The sequence below is a fragment of the Halichondria panicea genome, chromosome 1 (genome assembly GCF_963675165.1).
Source record: "Halichondria panicea chromosome 1, odHalPani1.1, whole genome shotgun sequence".
Lineage (NCBI taxonomy): Eukaryota > Metazoa > Porifera > Demospongiae > Suberitida > Halichondriidae > Halichondria > Halichondria panicea.
This window is the reverse complement of record NC_087377.1, coordinates 766,273-787,550: the sequence shown is the minus strand read 5'-3', so window position 1 is coordinate 787,550 and position 21,278 is coordinate 766,273. Positions and strand designations below refer to the sequence as shown.

Sequence of the window (21,278 nt, the reverse complement as noted above, 5' to 3'; positions counted from 1 at the left end):
ACTGAGCACTTTTATAATCAAAGCTTACGTTTGTCAGATAACTCTGGAAACCACGTCTTTCCTTGAGCCTTTTTGGTCCCAATTGCTACTTTCTTCATCTTCTTCGCTACATTCTTAGTGCCTGAAAATACACGGACACGGTAATAATTGAGATTTGAGATTCTACACACTTACCATGCCATGTGTCGTACGAGTTTGTAAGGTTGAGATCATCAGTAACAAATCTCTTGACTACTGGCTGATTATCATGTGCTACTTCAACAATAGACCTGAGACATAATATCCACAAAAAATAAACACAACCTCATAATGTTGATGCTTGAACATACCTTTATCTATGACTTCCGGAAGAACTATCTTAGTACACGCTACTTCTCGAGTCTGAGCACAGATGTGTTCTTTCCTGGAAACAGTCGAACACCCAACAATTCTTTTCGTACTAGAAAAAGATAATTTTCATATGATAAACGACAGCAGCACACTTGTAGATAATGAAAATAATTAGTTTACCTTCCCGAGAGACAGGGAACAGTCGTGTTATAAGCATTTGCTGTTGAGTCGTGGCGAGCATCTGTTATTACCCACTATTGATAAAGTCATTACTGAAAAACAAAAACAAAACTAGCACATAAGAATTCATTACCTCACCGTCCTGCGAGTAACCAGGCAATGCCTTCACTTCGTCAATCGCTCTCAACATGGATGCCTTGGCACAAGCGTTCACGACGTCTAAGTATCCACCTTTCTTGTACACTGTAACGTCACAGTGTTTTGTAAGAGTACAATTATAACATACACTCACTTGATGAAATATACCATGAACTAACTTTTCCCAAGCCAGCATGACTACTAAAGTGAAGGTACTGGCTCGGGAGAACTCCAGCACAAGTAAAAGCATGGACGATCCTGCAATAAATAGGATTCCAAGTTAATCTTGAAAACGTATGGAATTATACTCACTTTTGATTGACAAGGTATCGTCCACCGAGTGTTCGCGAGCTAGCCCACCACTGTCGCTTTCCACATTTTCCACACTTGAATTCAAATCGGACAACATGCCCGTTCTGAAAAACAATATTATATTGCATACATCATGTATTGGGGTCTATTGGATCAGAAATACCTGGCGAAAATTGGTCGGCCTACGACAATAAGATTGGCACTGGCCACATGCTTGGGATAGGCCAGTGAAAAGACGGAACAAAGTTTTCAGTTCACACACGAACAACTGTTCATCACTAGCGTCAGTATTGCTAGTAAATATTCCTAAACAAGAAGTAACGTCTTTATACAAAGCTATTGACACACACAAACCTGAATTCTCCAACATTGGGAAGACTTTGGATTTATCAGATTGTAGGTCTTCTCTCTCAGGAACAGCACCTGCCTGCTCCTGCTCCTGCTCCAACTTGTCCAACAGGACAGAAATAAGCTCTCTGCTGTCCAAGGGCAATGAGCCTCTAGCTGTAGCCCTATCTATCCTAGCTACAAAAGCCTGCTTTGCATCTTCAGTATCGAAATTCAGCTCTATTTGGTACCGAAACCATGCCTAGCACGCTTCTTCTTGGGTAGAGAACGAGAGTTGTCTTGAAGATACCTACTATACACACAGTAAGTGCAGTAGTAGTAGATCTAAGAGGTAGTCTAATGCTCAAGGATGACGGAACATCTTACATACATAGTAGGCATCTGCAGAATTGTGTAGAGGAGATGTTCCACCATCTTGGAGCATTAGTTTACCTCTTAGATCTATTACTACTGCACTATACTGCACGTACTGTGTATAGTAGGTATCTTCAAGACCAGCTAGCTCACTGATAGTTGACAAACACTATATCTGAGACAAAAACCATTGTGAACTCTTACTTCAATATTTCACAAACTTCCTTTATTTAGAATAATAGTGCATGCATTGCAGAATGCAGAGGCTGCAAAAACACATTGATTTTACAATGACTTCAATGTAAAAGGGTGTGCCAGCTCAGCACAATTTTACTGCGGAAGCTATACAGGAAGTAGTTAGTGGGTGTTTAAAAAGCAATCAAAATTCCAGGCTCTTAAACGATTGGTTGGCAACTGAACTCCTTTCAACAATTAACTTGACATATTTCCCACCTACTACACTTTTGCTATGTATATAGTCTAGTGGGTTTTAACTGTCATTGGCACTACAAGGGAAAATATGGCTCATAAATTGGCACCTCAAGCATATGCAGTAAAATTAATTAATGGTGTTTTCGACAATTAACTTGACATGATTCATAATTTCAGCCGATATACCGTAGAACTTGGATAGTGCAGAATGATGTCATTATAATAACAATGTACATTGCAGGTGATAGCTGAGGAGAATGCCAGAAGACCCAACAGTGTCACCAAGTGTTTCACACACATGCTCGTAGAGTGGTTGCAAGGTGGTCCACAACTGGAGGACTTGTTGACAGCTCTAGAGTCGATCTCCCGTTATCAGTAGAGCTGACATTGCTGAGGACCTCAAGGGAAGATCTAGACTGCAAGTGACTCTAACCTGACAATATCCTCTAGCCATTATAAACTGTGACTGATGGCATTTATTTTTTAATTAATTTGTTCTTTATCAATTACTTGTGTTTGTGTGGTGACTACTAGCACTCTATCCACCATAATTATACCTGATGTGAATGCTTTGTTGAGTCAATGTCTGTCCACACAATTGCACATGCCAGCTATGTTATCAATGATAAATGTATTGTAACTGTGTAGCATCAGAAGAGAGCCGTCATCAAAATTAAACTTATTTATGAGCTCCTGATAATACACAGATTGGTGAAGAATGGGTGTGGCCTAGTGGTTAAGGGTGTGGCTAGTAGATCAGATCTCGTGAGAGGACACGGGTTCTCATGGGGACTGTAAGGTTTATAAAATACACATAATTCTTACTTACTTATATAGTTAATGATCTTTACCACTTTTATTGTAATAATTATTATTATGTCATAACAAGAGCGCATGCACTCTTGGTCATAATTAATTTTTAGCAGTAGAGATTAAAAAATACAACAATATTAATTTTTATGACTGCATAGGCTAAAAATTTTCAATGATGAGATCAATGTTGTCATGTTTCCTTGGCAACGGGCCGGGCTTGTGTTTACTTTCTTGACAATAATTATCTTCAACTTGTCCCATCAGTGTCCATGATTATAAGAAACAGCGTGTCTACAGAGAGATGGGGGATGAGGGAAAGTGGTCGTATTTATATAATTATAGTATACGACAATTTCACATGCAGCATAATGTACAGTTACACACACACCCACACACAAGCTGAGACCACACCCCCTAGCGTACCTCATCATGACTATGGAAATATCGCTGGCGTTGTGATGGAGGCTCCTTCACTGTGTGTGTGTGTGTGTGAGTGTGGGGAGTACAGCGCAAAAAGCACAAACTACAAAACACAGTCACACCTGCAAGGGAGGAGCACAGCGCAAAAAGCACAAACTACAAAAAACAGTCACACATGCAAGGGGGGAGTACAGCGCAACAACCAAAACTATTGTCAGTGAATTGAACCCACTCACGGGAACGCAAAACTATTGCTAGTGAATTGAACCCACTCACGGGAACGTAAAACTATTGCTAGTGAATTGAACCCACTCACGGGAACGTAAAACTATTGCTAGTGAATTGAACCCACTCACGGGAACGTAAAACTATTGCTAGTGAATTGAACCCATGCACTCACGGGACCGTAAAATTATTGCTAGTGAATTGAACCCACTCACGGGAACGTAAAACTATTGCTAGTGAATTGAACCCACTCACGGGAACGTAAAACTATTGCTAGTGAATTGAACCCACTCACGGGAACGTAAAACTATTGCTAGTGAATTGAACCCATGCACTCACAGGAACGTAAAATTATTGCTAGTGAATTGAACCCACTCACGGGAACGTAAAACTATTGCTAGTGAATTGAACCCACTCACGGGAACGCAAAACTATTGCTAGTGAATTGAACCCACTCACGGGAACGCAAAACTATTGCTAGTGAATTGAACCCACTCAAGGGAACGTAAAACTATTGCTAGTGAATTGAACCCACTCACGGGAACGTAAAACTATTGCTATTGAATTGAACCCACTCACGGCAACTTAAAACTATTGCTAGTGAATTGAACCCACTCACGGGAACGTAAAACTATTGCTAGTGAATTGAACCCACTCACGGGAACGCAAAACTATTGCTAGTGAATTGAACCCACTCACAAGAACGCAAAACTATTGCTAGTGAATTGAACCCACTCACGGGAACGTAAAACTATTGCTAGTTAATTGAACCCACTCACAGGAACGTAAAACTATTGCTAGTGAATTGAACCCACTCAAGGGAAAGTAAAACTATTGCTAGTGAATTGAACCCACTCTCGGGAACGCAAAACTATTGCTAGTGAATTGAACCCACTCACGGGAACGCAAAACTATTGCTAGTGAATTGAACCCACTCACGGGAACGCAAAACTATTGCTAGTGAATTGAACCCACTCAAGGGAACGTAAAACTATTGCTAGTGAATTGAACCCACTCACGGGAACGTAAAACTATTGCTAGTGAAGTGAACCCATGCACTCACGGCAACTTAAAACTATTGCTAGTGAATTGAACCCACTCAAGGGAAAGTAAAACTATTGCTAGTGAATTGAACCCACTCACGGGAACGTAAAACTATTGCTAGTGAATTGAACCCACTCAAGGGAAAGTAAAACTATTGCTAGTGAATTGAACCCACTCACGGGAACGTAAAACTATTGCTAGTGAAGTGAACCCATGCACTCACGGCAACTTAAAACTATTGCTAGTGAATTGAACCCACTCAAGGGAAAGTAAAACTATTGCTAGTGAATTGAACCCACTCACGGGAACGCAAAACTATTGCTAGTGAATTGAACCCACTCACGGGAACGCAAAACTATTGCTAGTGAATTGAACCCACTCACGGGAACGCAAAACTATTGCTAGTGAATTGAACCCACTCACGGGAACGCAAAACTATTGCTAGTGAATTGAACCCACTCACGGCAGCTTAAAACTATTGCTATAGTGAATTGAACCCACTCACGGGAACGCAAAACTATTGTTAGTGAATTCAACCCACTCACGGGAACGCAAAACTATTGCTAGTGAATTGAACCCACTCAAGGGAACGTAAAACTATTGCTAGTGAATTGAACCCACTCACGGGAACGTAAAACTATTGCTAGTGAAGTGAACCCATGCACTCACGGGAACGTAAAACTATTGCTAGTGAAGTGAACCCATGCACTCACGGCAACTTAAAACTATTGCTAGTGAATTGAACCCACTCAAGGGAAAGTAAAACTATTGCTAGTGAATTGAACTCACTCACGGGAACGTAAAACTATTGCTAGTGAATTGAACCCACTCAAGGGAAAGTAAAACTATTGCTAGTGAATTGAACCCACTCACGGGAACGCAAAACTATTGCTAGTGAATTGAACCCACTCATGGGAACGTAAAACTATTGCTAGTGAATTGAACCCACTCAAGGGAACGTAAAACTATTGCTAGTGAATTGAACCCACTCACGGGAACGCAAAACTATTGCTAGTGAATTGAACCCACTCACGGGAACGTAAAACTATTGCTAGTGAAGTGAACCCATGCACTCACGGCAACTTAAAACTATTGCTAGTGAATTGAACCCACTCAAGGGAAAGTAAAACTATTGCTAGTGAATTGAACCCACTCACGGGAACGTAAAACTATTGCTAGTGAATTGAACCCACTCACGGGAACGTAAAACTATTGCTAGTGAATTGAACCCATGCACTCACAGGAACGTAAAATTATTGCTAGTGAATTGAACCCACTCACGGGAACGTAAAACTATTGCTAGTGAATTGAACCCACTCACGGGAACGCAAAACTATTGCTAGTGAATTGAACCCACTCACGGGAACGCAAAACTATTGCTAGTGAATTGAACCCACTCAAGGGAACGTAAAACTATTGCTAGTGAATTGAACCCACTCACGGGAACGTAAAACTATTGCTAGTGAATTGAACCCACTCACGGGAACGTAAAACTATTGCTAGTGAATTGAACCCACTCACGGCAACTTAAAACTATTGCTATTGAATTGAACCCACTCACGGCAACTTAAAACTATTGCTAGTGAATTGAACCCACTCACGGGAACGTAAAACTATTGCTAGTGAATTGAACCCACTCACGGGAACGCAAAACTATTGCTAGTGAATTGAACCCACTCACAAGAACGCAAAACTATTGCTAGTGAATTGAACCCACTCACGGGAACGTAAAACTATTGCTAGTTAATTGAACCCACTCACAGGAACGTAAAACTATTGCTAGTGAATTGAACCCACTCAAGGGAAAGTAAAACTATTGCTAGTGAATTGAACCCACTCTCGGGAACGCAAAACTATTGCTAGTGAATTGAACCCACTCACGGGAACGCAAAACTATTGCTAGTGAATTGAACCCACTCACGGGAACGCAAAACTATTGCTAGTGAATTGAACCCACTCAAGGGAACGTAAAACTATTGCTAGTGAATTGAACCCACTCACGGGAACGTAAAACTATTGCTAGTGAAGTGAACCCATGCACTCACGGCAACTTAAAACTATTGCTAGTGAATTGAACCCACTCAAGGGAAAGTAAAACTATTGCTAGTGAATTGAACCCACTCACGGGAACGTAAAACTATTGCTAGTGAATTGAACCCACTCAAGGGAAAGTAAAACTATTGCTAGTGAATTGAACCCACTCACGGGAACGTAAAACTATTGCTAGTGAAGTGAACCCATGCACTCACGGCAACTTAAAACTATTGCTAGTGAATTGAACCCACTCAAGGGAAAGTAAAACTATTGCTAGTGAATTGAACCCACTCACGGGAACGCAAAACTATTGCTAGTGAATTGAACCCACTCACGGGAACGCAAAACTATTGCTAGTGAATTGAACCCACTCACGGGAACGCAAAACTATTGCTAGTGAATTGAACCCACTCACGGGAACGCAAAACTATTGCTAGTGAATTGAACCCACTCACGGCAGCTTAAAACTATTGCTATAGTGAATTGAACCCACTCACGGGAACGCAAAACTATTGTTAGTGAATTCAACCCACTCACGGGAACGCAAAACTATTGCTAGTGAATTGAACCCACTCAAGGGAACGTAAAACTATTGCTAGTGAATTGAACCCACTCACGGGAACGTAAAACTATTGCTAGTGAAGTGAACCCATGCACTCACGGGAACGTAAAACTATTGCTAGTGAAGTGAACCCATGCACTCACGGCAACTTAAAACTATTGCTAGTGAATTGAACCCACTCAAGGGAAAGTAAAACTATTGCTAGTGAATTGAACCCACCCACGGGAACGTAAAACTATTGCTAGTGAATTGAACCCACTCACGGGAACGCAAAACTATTGCTAGTGAATTGAACCCACTCACGGGAACGTAAAACTATTGCTAGTGAAGTGAACCCATGCACTCACGGCAACTTAAAACTATTGCTAGTGAATTGAACCCACTCAAGGGAAAGTAAAACTATTGCAAGTGAATTGAACCCACTCACGGGAACGTAAAACTATTGCTAGTGAATTGAACCCACTCAAGGGAAAGTAAAACTATTGCTAGTGAATTGAACCCACTCACGGGAACGTAAAACTATTGCTAGTGAAGTGAACCCATGCACTCACGGCAACTTAAAACTATTGCTAGTGAATTGAACCCACTCAAGGGAAAGTAAAACTATTGCTAGTGAATTGAACCCACTTACGGGAACGTAAAACTATTGCTAGTGAATTGAACCCACTCAAGGGAAAGTAAAACTATTGCTAGTGAATTGAACCCACACGGGAACGCAAAACTATTGCTAGTGAATTGAACCCACTCACGGGAACGCAAAACTATTGCTAGTGAATTGAACCCACTCACGGGAACGCAAAACTATTGCTAGTGAATTGAACCCACTCATGGGAACGTAAAACTATTGCTAGTGAATTGAACCCACTCACGGCAACTTAAAACTATTGCTAGTGAATTGAACCCACTCACGGGAACGCAAAACTATTGCTAGTGAATTCAACCCACTCACGGGAACGCAAAACTATTGCTAGTGAATTGAACCCACTCAAGGGAACGTAAAACTATTGCTAGTGAATTGAACCCACTCACGGGAACGTAAAACTATTGCTAGTGAATTGAACCCACTCACAAGAACGCAAAACTATTGCTAGTGAATTGAACCCACTCATGGGAACGTAAAACTATTGCTAGTGAATTGAACCCACTCACAGGAAAGTAAAACTATTGCTAGTGAATTGAACCCACTCACGGGAACGTAAAACTATTGCTAGTGAATTGAACCCACTCACGGGAAAGTAAAACTATTGCTGGTGAAGTGAACCCATGCACTCACGGCAACTTAAAACTATTGCTAGTGAATTGAACCCACTCACGGCAACTTAAAACTATTGCTAGTGAATTGAACCCACTCACGGGAACGTAAAACTATTGCTAGTGAATTGAACCCACTCACGGGAACGCAAAACTATTGCTAGTGAATTACACCCACTCACAGGAAAGTAAAACTATTGCTAGTGAATTGAACCCACTCACGGGAACGCAAAACTATTGCTAGTGAATTGAACCCACTCACGGCAACTTAAAACTATTGCTAGTGAATTGAACCCACTCACGGGAACGTAAAACTATTGCTAGTGAATTGAACCCACTCACGGGAACGCAAAACTATTGCTAGTGAATTGAACCCACTCACGGGAAAGCAAAACTATTGCTAGTGAATTGAACCCACTCAAGGGAACGTAAAACTATTGCTAGTGAATTGAATCCACTCACGGGAACGTAAAACTATTGCTAGTGAAATGAACCCATGCACTCACGGCAACTTAAAACTATTGCTAGTGAATTGAACCCACTAACGGCAACTTAAAACTATTGCTAGTGAATTGAACCCACTCACGGGAACGTAAAACTATTGCTAGTGAATTGAACCCACTCACGGGAACGCAAAACTATTGCTAGTGAATTGAACCCACTCACAAGAACGCAAAACTATTGCTAGTGAATTGAACCCACTCACGGGAACGTAAACTATTGCTAGTGAATTGAACCCACTCACAAGAACGCAAAACTATTGCTAGTGAATTGAACCCACTCACGGGAACGTAAAACTATTGCTAGTGAATTGAACCCACTCACAGGAAAGTAAAACTATTGCTAGTGAATTGAACCCACTCACGGGAACGCAAAACTATTGCTAGTGAATTGAACCCACTCACGGCAACTTAAAACTATTGCTAGTGAATTGAACCCACTCACGGGAACGTAAAACTATTGCTAGTGAATTGAACCCACTCACGGGAACGCAAAACTATTGCTAGTGAATTGAACCCACTCACGGGAAAGCAAAACTATTGCTAGTGAATTGAACCCACTCAAGGGAACGTAAAACTATTGCTAGTGAATTGAATCCACTCACGGGAACGTAAAACTATTGCTAGTGAAATGAACCCATGCACTCACGGCAACTTAAAACTATTGCTAGTGAATTGAACCCACTAACGGCAACTTAAAACTATTGCTAGTGAATTGAACCCACTCACGGGAACGTAAAACTATTGCTAGTGAATTGAACCCACTCACGGGAACGCAAAACTATTGCTAGTGAATTGAACCCACTCACAAGAACGCAAAACTATTGCTAGTGAATTGAACCCACTCACGGGAACGTAAACTATTGCTAGTGAATTGAACCCACTCACGGGAACGCAAAACTATTGCTAGTGAATTGAACCCACTCACAAGAACGCAAAACTATTGCTAGTGAATTGAACCCACTCACGGGAACGTAAACCTATTGCTAGTGAATTGAACCCACTCAAGGGAAAGTAAAACTATTGCTAGTGAATTGAACCCACTCACGGGAACGTAAAACTATTGCTAGTGAATTGAACCCACTCAAGGGAAAGTAAAACTATTGCTAGTGAATTGAACCCACTCACGGGAACGTAAAACTATTGCTAGTGAAGTGAACCCATGCACTCACGGCAACTTAAAACTATTGCTAGTGAATTGAACCCACTCAAGGGAAAGTAAAACTATTGCTAGTGAATTGAACCCACTTACGGGAACGTAAAACTATTGCTAGTGAATTGAACCCACTCAAGGAAAAGTAAAACTATTGCTAGTGAATTGAACCCACTCACGGGAACGCAAAACTATTGCTAGTGAATTGAACCCACTCACGGGAACGCAAAACTATTGCTAGTGAATTGAACCCACTCACGGGAACGCAAAACTATTGCTAGTGAATTGAACCCACTCACGGGAACGCAAAACTATTGCTAGTGAATTGAACCCACTCATGGGAACGTAAAACTATTGCTAGTGAATTGAACCCACACACGGCAACTTAAAACTATTGCTAGTGAATTGAACCCACTCACGGGAACGCAAAACTATTGCTAGTGAATTGAACCCACTCAAGGGAACGTAAAACTATTGCTAGTGAATTGAACCCACTCACGGGAACGTAAAACTATTGCTAGTGAATTGAACCCACTCACAAGAACGCAAAACTATTGCTAGTGAATTGAACCCACTCATGGGAACGTAAAACTATTGCTAGTGAATTGAACCCACTCACAGGAAAGTAAAACTATTGCTAGTGAATTGAACCCACTCACGGGAACGTAAAACTATTGCTAGTGAATTGAACCCACTCACGGGAAAGTAAAACTATTGCTGGTGAAGTGAACCCATGCACTCACGGCAACTTAAAACTATTGCTAGTGAATTGAACCCACTCACGGCAACTTAAAACTATTGCTAGTGAATTGAACCCACTCACGGGAACGTAAAACTATTGCTAGTGAATTGAACCCACTCACGGGAACGCAAAACTATTGCTAGTGAATTACACCCACTCACAAGAACGCAAAACTATTGCTAGTGAATTGAACCCACTCACGGGAAAGTAAAACTATTGCTGGTGAAGTGAACCCATGCACTCACGGCAACTTAAAACTATTGCTAGTGAATTGAACCCACTCACGGCAACTTAAAACTATTGCTAGTGAATTGAACCCACTCACGGGAACGTAAAACTATTGCTAGTGAATTGAACCCACTCACGGGAACGCAAAACTATTGCTAGTGAATTACACCCACTCACAAGAACGCAAAACTATTGCTAGTGAATTGAACCCACTCACGGGAACGTAAAACTATTGCTAGTGAATTGAACCCACTCACAGGAAAGTAAAACTATTGCTAGTGAATTGAACCCACTCACGGGAACGTAAAACTATTGCTAGTGAATTGAACCCACTCACGGGAAAGTAAAACTATTGCTAGTGAATTGAACCCACTCACGGGAACGTAAAACTATTGCTAGTGAATTGAACCCACTCACGGGAACGCAAAACTATTGCTAGTGAATTGAACCCACTCACGGGAACGCAAAACTATTGCTAGTGAATTGAACCCACTCACGGCAACTTAAAACTATTGCTAGTGAATTGAACCCACTCACGGGAACGTAAAACTATTGCTAGTGAATTGAACCCACTCACGGGAACGCAAAACTATTGCTAGTGAATTGAACCCACTCACGGGAAAGCAAAACTATTGCTAGTGAATTGAACTCACTCAAGGGAACGTAAAACTATTGCTAGTGAATTGAACCCACTCACGGGAACGTAAAACTATTGCTAGTGAAATGAACCCATGCACTCACGGCAACTTAAAACTATTGCTAGTGAATTGAACCCACTCACGGCAACTTAAAACTATTGCTAGTGAATTGAACCCACTCACGGGAACGTAAAACTATTGCTAGTGAATTGAACCCACTCACGGGAACGCAAAACTATTGCTAGTGAATTGAACCCACTCACGGGAATGCAAAACTATTGCTAGTGAATTGAACCCACTCAAGGGAACGTAAAACTATTGCTAGTGAATTGAACCCACTCACGGGAACGTAAAACTATTGCTAGTGAATTGAACCCACCCACGGGAACGCAAAACTATTGCTAGTGACCACTCACGAGAATTTAAAACTATTGCTAGTGAATTGAACCCACTCACGGGAACGTAAAACTATTGCTAGTGAATTGAACCCACTCACGGGAACGCAAAACTATTGCTAGTGAATTGAACCCACTCAAGGGAACGTAAAACTATTGCTAGTGAATTGAACCCACTCACGGGAACGTAAAACTATTGCTAGTGAATTGAACCCACTCACGGGAACGTAAAACTATTGCTAGTGAATTGAACCCACTCACGGGAACGCAAAACTATTGCTAGTGAATTGAACCCACTCACGGGAACGCAAAACTATTGCTAGTGAATTGAACCCACTCACGGAACGCAAAACTATTGCTAGTGACCACTCATAGAAACTTAAAACTATTGCTAGTGAATTGAACCCACCCACGGGAACGCAAAACTATTGCTAGTGAATTGAACCCGCTCACGGGAACGCAAAACTATTGCTAGTGAATTGAACCCGCTCACGGGAACTTAAAACTATTGCTAGTGAATTGAACCCGCTCACGGGAACGTAAAACTATTGCTAGTGAATTGAACCCACTCAAGGGAATGCAAAACTATTGCTAGTGAAATGAACCCACTTACGAGAACGCAAAACTATTGCTAGTGACCACTCACGGGAACTTAAAACTATTGCTAGTGAATTGAACCCACCCACGGGAACGCAAAACTATTGCTAGTGAATTGAACCCACCCACGGGAACGCAAAACTATTGCTAGTGACCACTCACGAGAATTTAAAACTATTGCTAGTGAATTGAACCCACTCACGGGAACGTAAAACTATTGCTAGTGAATTGAACCCACTCACGGGAACGTAAAACTATTGCTAGTGAATTGAACCCACTCACGGGAACGCAAAACTATTGCTAGTGAATTGAACCCACCCACGGAACGCAAAAGTATTGCTAGTGACCACTCACAGGAACTTAAAACTATTGCTAGTGAATTGAACCCACCCACGGGAACGCAAAACTATTGCTAGTGACCACTCACGAGAACTTAAAACTATTGCTAGTGAATTGAACCCACCCACGGGAACGCAAAACTATTGCTAGTGACCACTCACGAGAACTTAAAACTATTGCTAGTGAATTGAACCCACCCACGGGAACGCAAAACTATTGCTAGTGAATTGAACCCACTCACGAGAACTTAAAACTATTGCTAGTGAATTGAACCCACTCACGGGAACGTAAAACTATTGCTAGTGAAGTGAACCCATGCACTCACGGCAACTTAAAACTATTGCTAGTGAATTGAATCCACTCACGGCAACTTAAAACTATTGCTAGTGAATTGAACCCACTCACGGGAACGTAAAACTATTGCTAGTGATTTGAACCCACTCACGGGAACGCAAAACTATTGCTAGTGAATTGAACCCACTCACGGGAATGCAAAACTATTGCTAGTGAATTGAACCCACTCAAGGGAACGTAAAACTATTGCTAGTGAATTGAACCCACTCACGGGAACGTAAAACTATTGCTAGTGAATTGAACCCACCCACGGGAACGCAAAACTATTGCTAGTGACCACTGACGAGAATTTAAAACTATTGCTAGTGAATTGAACCCACTCACGGGAACGTAAAACTATTGCTAGTGAATTGAACCCACTCACGGGAACGTAAAACTATTGCTAGTGAATTGAACCCACTCACGGGAACGCAAAACTATTGCTAGTGAATTGAACCCACCCACGGAACGCAAAACTATTGCTAGTGACCACTCACAGGAACTTAAAACTATTGCTAGTGAATTGAACCCACCCACGGGAACGCAAAACTATTGCTAGTGACCACTCACGAGAACTTAAAACTATTGCTAGTGAATTGAACCCACCCACGGGAACGCAAAACTATTGCTAGTGACCACTCACGAGAACTTAAAACTATTGCTAGTGAATTGAACCCACCCACGGGAACGCAAAACTATTGCTAGTGAATTGAACCCACTCACGGGAACGTAAAACTATTGCTAGTGAAGTGAACCCATGCACTCACGGCAACTTAAAACTATTGCTAGTGAATTGAACCCACTCACGGCAACTTAAAACTATTGCTAGTGAATTGAACCCACTCACGGGAACGTAAAACTATTGCTAGTGAATTGAACCCACTCACGGGAACGCAAAACTATTGCTAGTGAATTGAACCCACTCACGGGAACGCAAAACTATTGCTAGTGAATTGAACCCACTCAAGGGAACGTAAAACTATTGCTAGTGAATTGAACCCACTCACGGGAACGTAAAACTATTGCTAGTGAATTGAACCCACTCACGGGAACGTAAAACTATTGCTAGTGAATTGAACCCACTCACGGGAACGCAAAACTATTGCTAGTGAATTGAACCCACTCACGGGAACGCAAAACTATTGCTAGTGAATTGAACCCACTCACGGAACGCAAAACTATTGCTAGTGACCACTCATAGGAACTTAAAACTATTGCTAGTGAATTGAACCCACCCACGGGAACGCAAAACTATTGCTAGTGACCACTCACGAGAACTTAAAACTATTGCTAGTGAATTGAACCCACCCACGGGAATGCAAAACTATTGCTAGTGACCACTCACGAGAACTTAAAACTATTGCTAGTGAATTGAACCCACCCACGGGAACGCAAAACTATTGCTAGTGACTTGAACCCACTCATGGGAACGCAAAACTATTGCTAGTGACCACTCACGAGAACTTAAAACTATTGCTAGTGAATTGAACCCACCCACGGGAACTCAAAACTATTGCTAGTGAATTGAACCCACTCATGGGAACGCAAAACTATTGCTAGTGACCACTCACGGGAACTTAAAACTATTGCTAGTGAATTGAACCCACTCACGGGAACGTAAAACTATTGCTAGTGAATTGAACCCACCCACGGGAACGCAAAACTATTGCTAGTGACCACTCACGGGAACTTAAAACTATTGCTAGTGAATTGAACCCACTCACGGGAACGCAAAACTATTGCTAGTGAATTGAACCCACCCACGGGAACGCAAAACTATTGCTAGTGAATTGAACCCACTCACGGGAACGCAAAACTATTGCTAGTGAATTGAACCCACTCACGGGAACGTAAAACTATTGCTAGTGAATTAATTGAACCCACTCACGGGAACGCAAAACTATTGCTAGTGAATTGAACCCACTCACGGGAACGCAAAACTATTGCTAGTGAATTGAACCCACCCACGGGAACGCAAAACTATTGCTAGTGAATTGAACCCACCCACGGGAACGCAAAACTATTGCTAGTGAATTGAACCCACTCACGGGAACGCAAAACTATTGCTAGTGAATTGAACCCACCCACGGGAACGTAAACACTAGGGGGGAGTACAGCGAATAACTATTCCAAGCACTGTTAGATAAGGCCTATCACATGAATATGCTCAGATCAAAGTTTGGTCAGGGAAAGAGAGATCAAAGTTTGGTCAGGGAAAGAGTCACACTCTGCACTCGGCAGTACTCACTGTTTCTTAGGTCGATTGTATTTTTATCTGACGTCCAATGGCTGGATCATCATCAGCATCCAACAGAGTGAACAACTGACCCTCACGAATCTAACAAGTGAGAGAACAATCAGACCAGTCAATCACTAGTAGATAATTCCACCATAACAATTATTATCTTAAACATTTTTATTTCTTCAAATCAACTTGAGCTGCAATAATTGATAGTGTATGTACAGTCTTGTAGCACTACTAAATACACACATTATCTTGGAGACTGACACAAGTTATAGGGCTCTCAAACTTAGGCCTGATTTAACACAACGCTTTCCCCATAAAATGTACAATTTAAGCAACTTTCAGGAGATCAGAACTTCACTAAAAAGCAATCAATATCAAAACTAAGAGATGCATTCTGTAGCTCTAGACAAGGCCTATCACATGACATGCTCAGATTACAGGTCTGGTGGGGGAAAGAGTCACACTCTGCACGCGGCAGTACTCACTATTTCTTAATTGTGTTCCTTTATCTGCAGTGCAAGACGTCCAATGGGTTGTACGCAAACTCCACAGTGTCACCTTGTAACTCCTCCATCATATGTTGTCATAGAAACGTGTCACTGACTCTGCCCCTCTCGTGCTCTCCATCACTAGCACTGTACGCAATGAAGTAACGGGTCAACAAATGTGCAGCAATGGATGTATTTGTCACAGAGGCTGTATAGTTTGATCACTAGTAATGATATCTATTAGCAGATATTGAATGCCAGTCATCTAAAGCAGCCTATACACTATACTAGGTGATACACTTTTGATCATGACTAGCCACTCACTTGTACTCGCTGCAATGCTCTTTGCCTTGTGATCCATTGCTGCTGGTATTTTGGAGGAGTATCCACCTGATATCCAGCCTTGTGGAAGCTCCTAGAGGGAAGGACAAGTGAACGCTTTTCCTCACCAGCTGTCTCCATCTTGTGTGTGAGCGTGTCGTCATCCAATCTACAAAATGAAACATATTTTTGTCTAATGGTTTGACGATCTTTACCCACTGGCCATGTGCTTCATCAGTTCTAATGCTCTGAGAGCACATCCATTGGAGTGGTCCTACTAGCTAGCACGGTGCACTGGACACAATGGACCAACACTCTGACTCAGGGGAAAGGTGAGCACTACCTTATTACTAGACAATAATAATTGATGACTTATTAATTTTCAGTAGAACTCACTTTTACGTATAGTTGAGATTGTCCATTTAGTTATTGGAGAAGCCTATCACATTGCACAGATTACTGCATACTGCTACTGAATCTCAACAAGCTGAAATGGCTACAAATTCTCCTGCAATTCTCGTGCACTTTGACCTCTGTGTTTACAGTTTCCGCTCAGGTGACAACTACCTATACTGTATAATCATGTAATGCCTCTCAATGTGTTGCCCCCCCCCCACGGGAGGTACGGGGAATTTGACTCTAATTTGACTCTTGAAGTGTTGTCTTCACACTGACTGGGGGATTAGACCTGGCCTTGCATATAGCCTTGCCTGGGTGAGACTTCTCATAACCTGTTTAGGATACAACCTCATTGCTGTAGTAAACACGCCTGAGATGCCAAATTAATAAACGCCAAGTCGGCTCTTTTGCAAAATGTACTAGCCGTCCTATATAAGTATTGTTAGCCATTTTCCTCACACACCATCCCCCCCACACACACACACACACCACCCCCCACACACACACACACACCACCCACACACACACACACACACACCATCCCCCACACACATAAATTAACGATAATCATTGTGAAATTCTGTTGCAAGCGCAATCCACTGTACAGTACCTACACTCCCTCACACACCCCACACACACACACCCGCCCACACACACACACACACAAGGTGGCTTTGCTGCGTGTCGTCTTTATGGTCAGAGCCAGTAATGGACGCAAGCTAGCTCTGAAGAGACTGGCAGTGAACAATGATGCTGACGTCTACCTCACTAAACAAGAGATTGCTGTCACCAAGGCTCTGTCTGATTGCTCGTATTCTGTGACATACATTTCATCCATTACTAAGCAGATATCCAGTGATGTACACGAGGTCCTCATACTAATGGAGCTATATACATGCAGCAGTGAAATCTCTCTCAGTCCTCGATCACCAAGAATGCTGGTTTGCAGAAGTGAGTAATTTTGTTATAATTATGCATGTGTGCAAGAGTATCTACTAACATCCATTACCCCACGTTACACTGTCAGGAAGTCAGCGAAGGAGATGATGTGTTCCTCCTTGCCCTGCCCTTTGCCTCTGATCGAGAGTTGAGGGACAAGAGCCTTTCCTTCGAGTGGAGCAAGAGAAGACCCAGAGTTAGAGGGACTGAAAATGAATTGGAATTCAAGGCCTCGTCAAAGGATCACTTCAAAGGCTTTACCTCCAGCTCTGAAACTGAGACTCTGACGTCAATGGCCTGGAATATTCTCAGATCCAGTTAATTCCAGAAGCTCAGTTCCTTTGAAGTTTGAAGGGATCAGGTGCCGGATATGCCACCTGACCCGTTTGAAGAAGAAGCTCAGTGTCTTGCTGGAAGAGGTGAGTTGCTTGTAGCTTGTTAGACTGGCGGCGACAGCAAACTGTCTATCAGTCACTCGTCTCAGCTGCAACGAGCATTGCAGCCTATCAGATTGCTCAACATCATATTAGCCCTGTAATTGTAACCGCACTTACACTTCAGGGGATTCAGTGCATTCCATAGTAGCTGAATCTCATAGCAAAATTTAACCACATTATCTATAACGATATTCATGTTTAGTAGTGTCATACGATCTATTAGTAGCTATTAGTAGCTTTATGTTATGTAGCTTTGGTATCTCCACCGAGGCATCAGCACCTGCGGTGCTTTCATTGTATCTAGAATTTGTAGTACTAAGAACCCTTCATCATCTTTCTTTGTGTGTACAGAGTATTGCTGGATCACAGATGCGTGTGATTCTCAGGTGGTGGAGCAGTCAACCAAACGTACGTGTCACAAGGTGAGTGATAGGCTGTGTATTATTAATCTACCGAGCGATGCAGTACGTATATATGTACGCGTAGCTTTGTTGCTTTAAATAATTATAATGATTAGTGTGTATCATTAGCGTACATCATGTGACTATAATGAAGCCGTACTAATAAATAATAATTATCATAAACAGTAAATAAGATAATAATTATAATATTTACAAGTTCTTATGCCACAAATAGAAACAGTCTGATGTTGGGTTTCCACCATGGCAAAGCCAGACACCACACTCGTTACATCTGTCAGTCCTCTTGTTGGAGTCCTTCCAGCAGAACGCACACCATCCCCGTTTACATCTCTTTGCAGGTGGTTGCAGGCACATTTTGAGAGGAAAGTGTTGGAGCTGAAGAGGGCGCTGGACTCTACTTGAGCGGCCTGGGAGTCTCCTTGAATAGTACGTGCCAATCAGCTCCTTGGCCAGTTGGAGGCGGAAGTCTTTTACGTTTTGATTCGGCTTGGAGGTATAATTAGTGTGTAAAATAATTATGATAGAAACATCAAATAGGAAATAAAATATATACTTGTAGAGCTTCCGACTTCTTGTTCGACAGGAATAATATCCGCGTATTTGGTCCCCTCTGTTCACACCTTCCATGTGCTTGTTGTAGAATATTATGCTATCAGGGCAACTCACAGGCATTCTTAAACCGTCTCTCTGACGCCTGAGAACGGATCTCGTTGCTACTGGTTGCGACGTCGTTGAGAGGACCGTGAGCACCTTGCTGTTGTGCCATGCACATGCCACCAGTGGTCCCTTCTGGAATATCTTGGATTCTCCTCTGTCAAAGGTGAGATAAATAATGTTAGTTAGCACAGTCACACACACCACATACCACACACACACACACACACACACACACACACCACACACACACCACACACACACACACACACACACACACACTCGCAAAAGCATACACATACACACACACGCACAATAGTACCTCTTCTTCAAACCATGTTTCTTCAGTCCTGGTGGTAAACCTTTCCTATCCCTCCGAACTACACCACACCCATAAATACCATCCTTCTCCATATCTTCAAGAAGTTTGGGGCTCGTAAAAAGTTGTCAAAGAAAACGTGGTGGTTTTTCTTCTTCAGCCCGTCGGTAAGTGTTTTGACAACATACTCACCAAGTCCAACCTGTCTCTTCTTTTGCTTCTCCGTGTATATGTCAAATTTGTGGAAATAGCCGTTAGCACTATCTGCCAATACCCACACCTTGATCCCCCGTTTGATCGGTTTCATAGGCATATTATATTGCTTTAGGGAAGACCGCCCCTGAAACTTAATCATTGCTTCGTCCACTGCTACATTCTGTGTAGGGTTGTACAAAGCTTCGAACCTCTCAACCAGGTGCTCAATGAGGGGGCGGACCTTCCCTAACCGATGGTACGAGGGATCACCTCGTGGAACAAGATGAGGATGGAGAATCCGAAGAAGGCCCGGAGCTCTTCAACTGTGAGTTGAGTCCACGTTCGGTATGCCTCCTCTCCCATTACATGTCTAGCGTAGTTGTTGCTCTCACACACAATGTGTACCTGCAGACCATTGTTAAAAAATAGCTGAAACACTTCTTCTGGCCTCTCTGAGATGTCCACTGTTGGTCCTACTGCTGACTCAAATGACTTGATAGTCAGGGTGTGCAATTCACTCCTCCAGGTGGTTGCTCATTGCCTAAATAAATGTGAGGGTAATAATAATTACCTGTACATTAGTTTTGTGTGGCAGTCTAACTGATTGTAATTGTACTTCATAACATTGCACAAACCGTGTGACGAGTTGCTTGAACCACTTGTGTCGTCGTCACTTGTGTCGTCTAGGAAAGGATTTATCAATAGCTGGTACAAATTGTTAACCTTATAATTATTAATATTTACCTTGTGCAGGATTGCTGTCTGTTGACGGTGGCTCCATTTCTACATGTACGTTGTAATAAATTATATCGGTATTCAGTTTAGTTTTAGACCCCACCTTCATCCCAATCAGAAAATTCTTCGTCACTGCCCTGCATGACTGGCTCATCCCTGTCCGCTGTTACCTCTGCCATATGCACTTCCCACTCCTCTGCAGGTTCCTCATCATTCAAGATGTCTTGTAGAACCTCCTCCGTGGTCCAGTGTGGCCTCTTGGCCATGCCTGCAGCTCTATATTATTATTAAAAAATGTTTGTTCATGTTATAAATATTTTGTGTTTGTTGGGTGGTATAAAAACAACAGTAGTATTCAAGCGTCTGTATCAAAAAAAATTGTGTATGATAATTTTTTCTATAAGCTTTTTACTTTATATAATGCGTACCTTGAAGGTGGATAGAAGGCGTCCTAGCTTCAGTCCAGCAGTAGCCTCGATCCCAGGCAGCACTTCCAGGTAGGGAAGTGGCGGTGAAGGAGGCTAGTCCAGCAGCAGCCCCACCCAGATTCTTTAGCAGCCAAGAGAAGCAGGATTGCTGCAGCTAGCTGACTGAAGGTGGATAGAAGGCGTCCTAGCTTCAGTCCAGCAGCAGCCCCACCCAGGTTCTTGAGCAGCCAAGAGAAGCAGGATTGCTGCAGCTAGCTGACTGAAGGTGGGTAGAAGGCGTCCTAGCTTCAGTCCAGCAGCAGCTCCACCCAGATTCTTTAGCAGC

General features: G+C 42.4%; 1 protein-coding gene and 1 long non-coding RNA gene across 3 annotated transcripts in view; one reads left to right on the top strand and one right to left on the bottom strand.

Annotated features, from left to right (window-relative positions):
* Positions 1–2,025, bottom strand: part of LOC135332819 (uncharacterized) — a 42,221-nt gene extending 40,196 nt beyond the window's left edge. The window contains exons 1-9 of the mRNA XM_064527742.1: positions 1,315–2,025; positions 1,124–1,266; positions 961–1,064; positions 803–906; positions 644–753; positions 511–584; positions 326–439; positions 175–269; positions 29–121 (exon numbers count right to left, since the gene is read on the bottom strand). Coding sequence (XP_064383812.1) covers positions 29–121; positions 175–269; positions 326–439; positions 511–584; positions 644–753; positions 803–906; positions 961–1,064; positions 1,124–1,266; positions 1,315–1,330 — 853 coding nt within the window. The 5' untranslated portion in view covers positions 1,331–2,025. The remainder of the gene's footprint in view (positions 1–28; positions 122–174; positions 270–325; positions 440–510; positions 585–643; positions 754–802; positions 907–960; positions 1,065–1,123; positions 1,267–1,314) is intronic.
* A 14,605-nt stretch (positions 2,026–16,630) lies between these two features.
* Positions 16,631–20,516, top strand: LOC135333102 (uncharacterized). 2 transcript variants are annotated; one of them, XR_010393752.1, is made up of 9 exons: positions 16,631–16,757; positions 16,881–16,981; positions 17,493–17,775; positions 17,852–18,622; positions 18,837–19,115; positions 19,291–19,442; positions 19,596–19,762; positions 19,980–20,115; positions 20,202–20,516. It is a non-coding gene; the product is annotated as an uncharacterized LOC135333102 (long non-coding RNA). The 2 variants fall into 2 exon arrangements; XR_010393753.1 differs by lacking the exons at positions 16,631–16,757; positions 16,881–16,981 and adding an exon at positions 16,993–17,139 and having other exon boundaries at positions 20,202–20,515.
* The last annotated feature ends 762 nt before the right edge of the window (positions 20,517–21,278 follow it).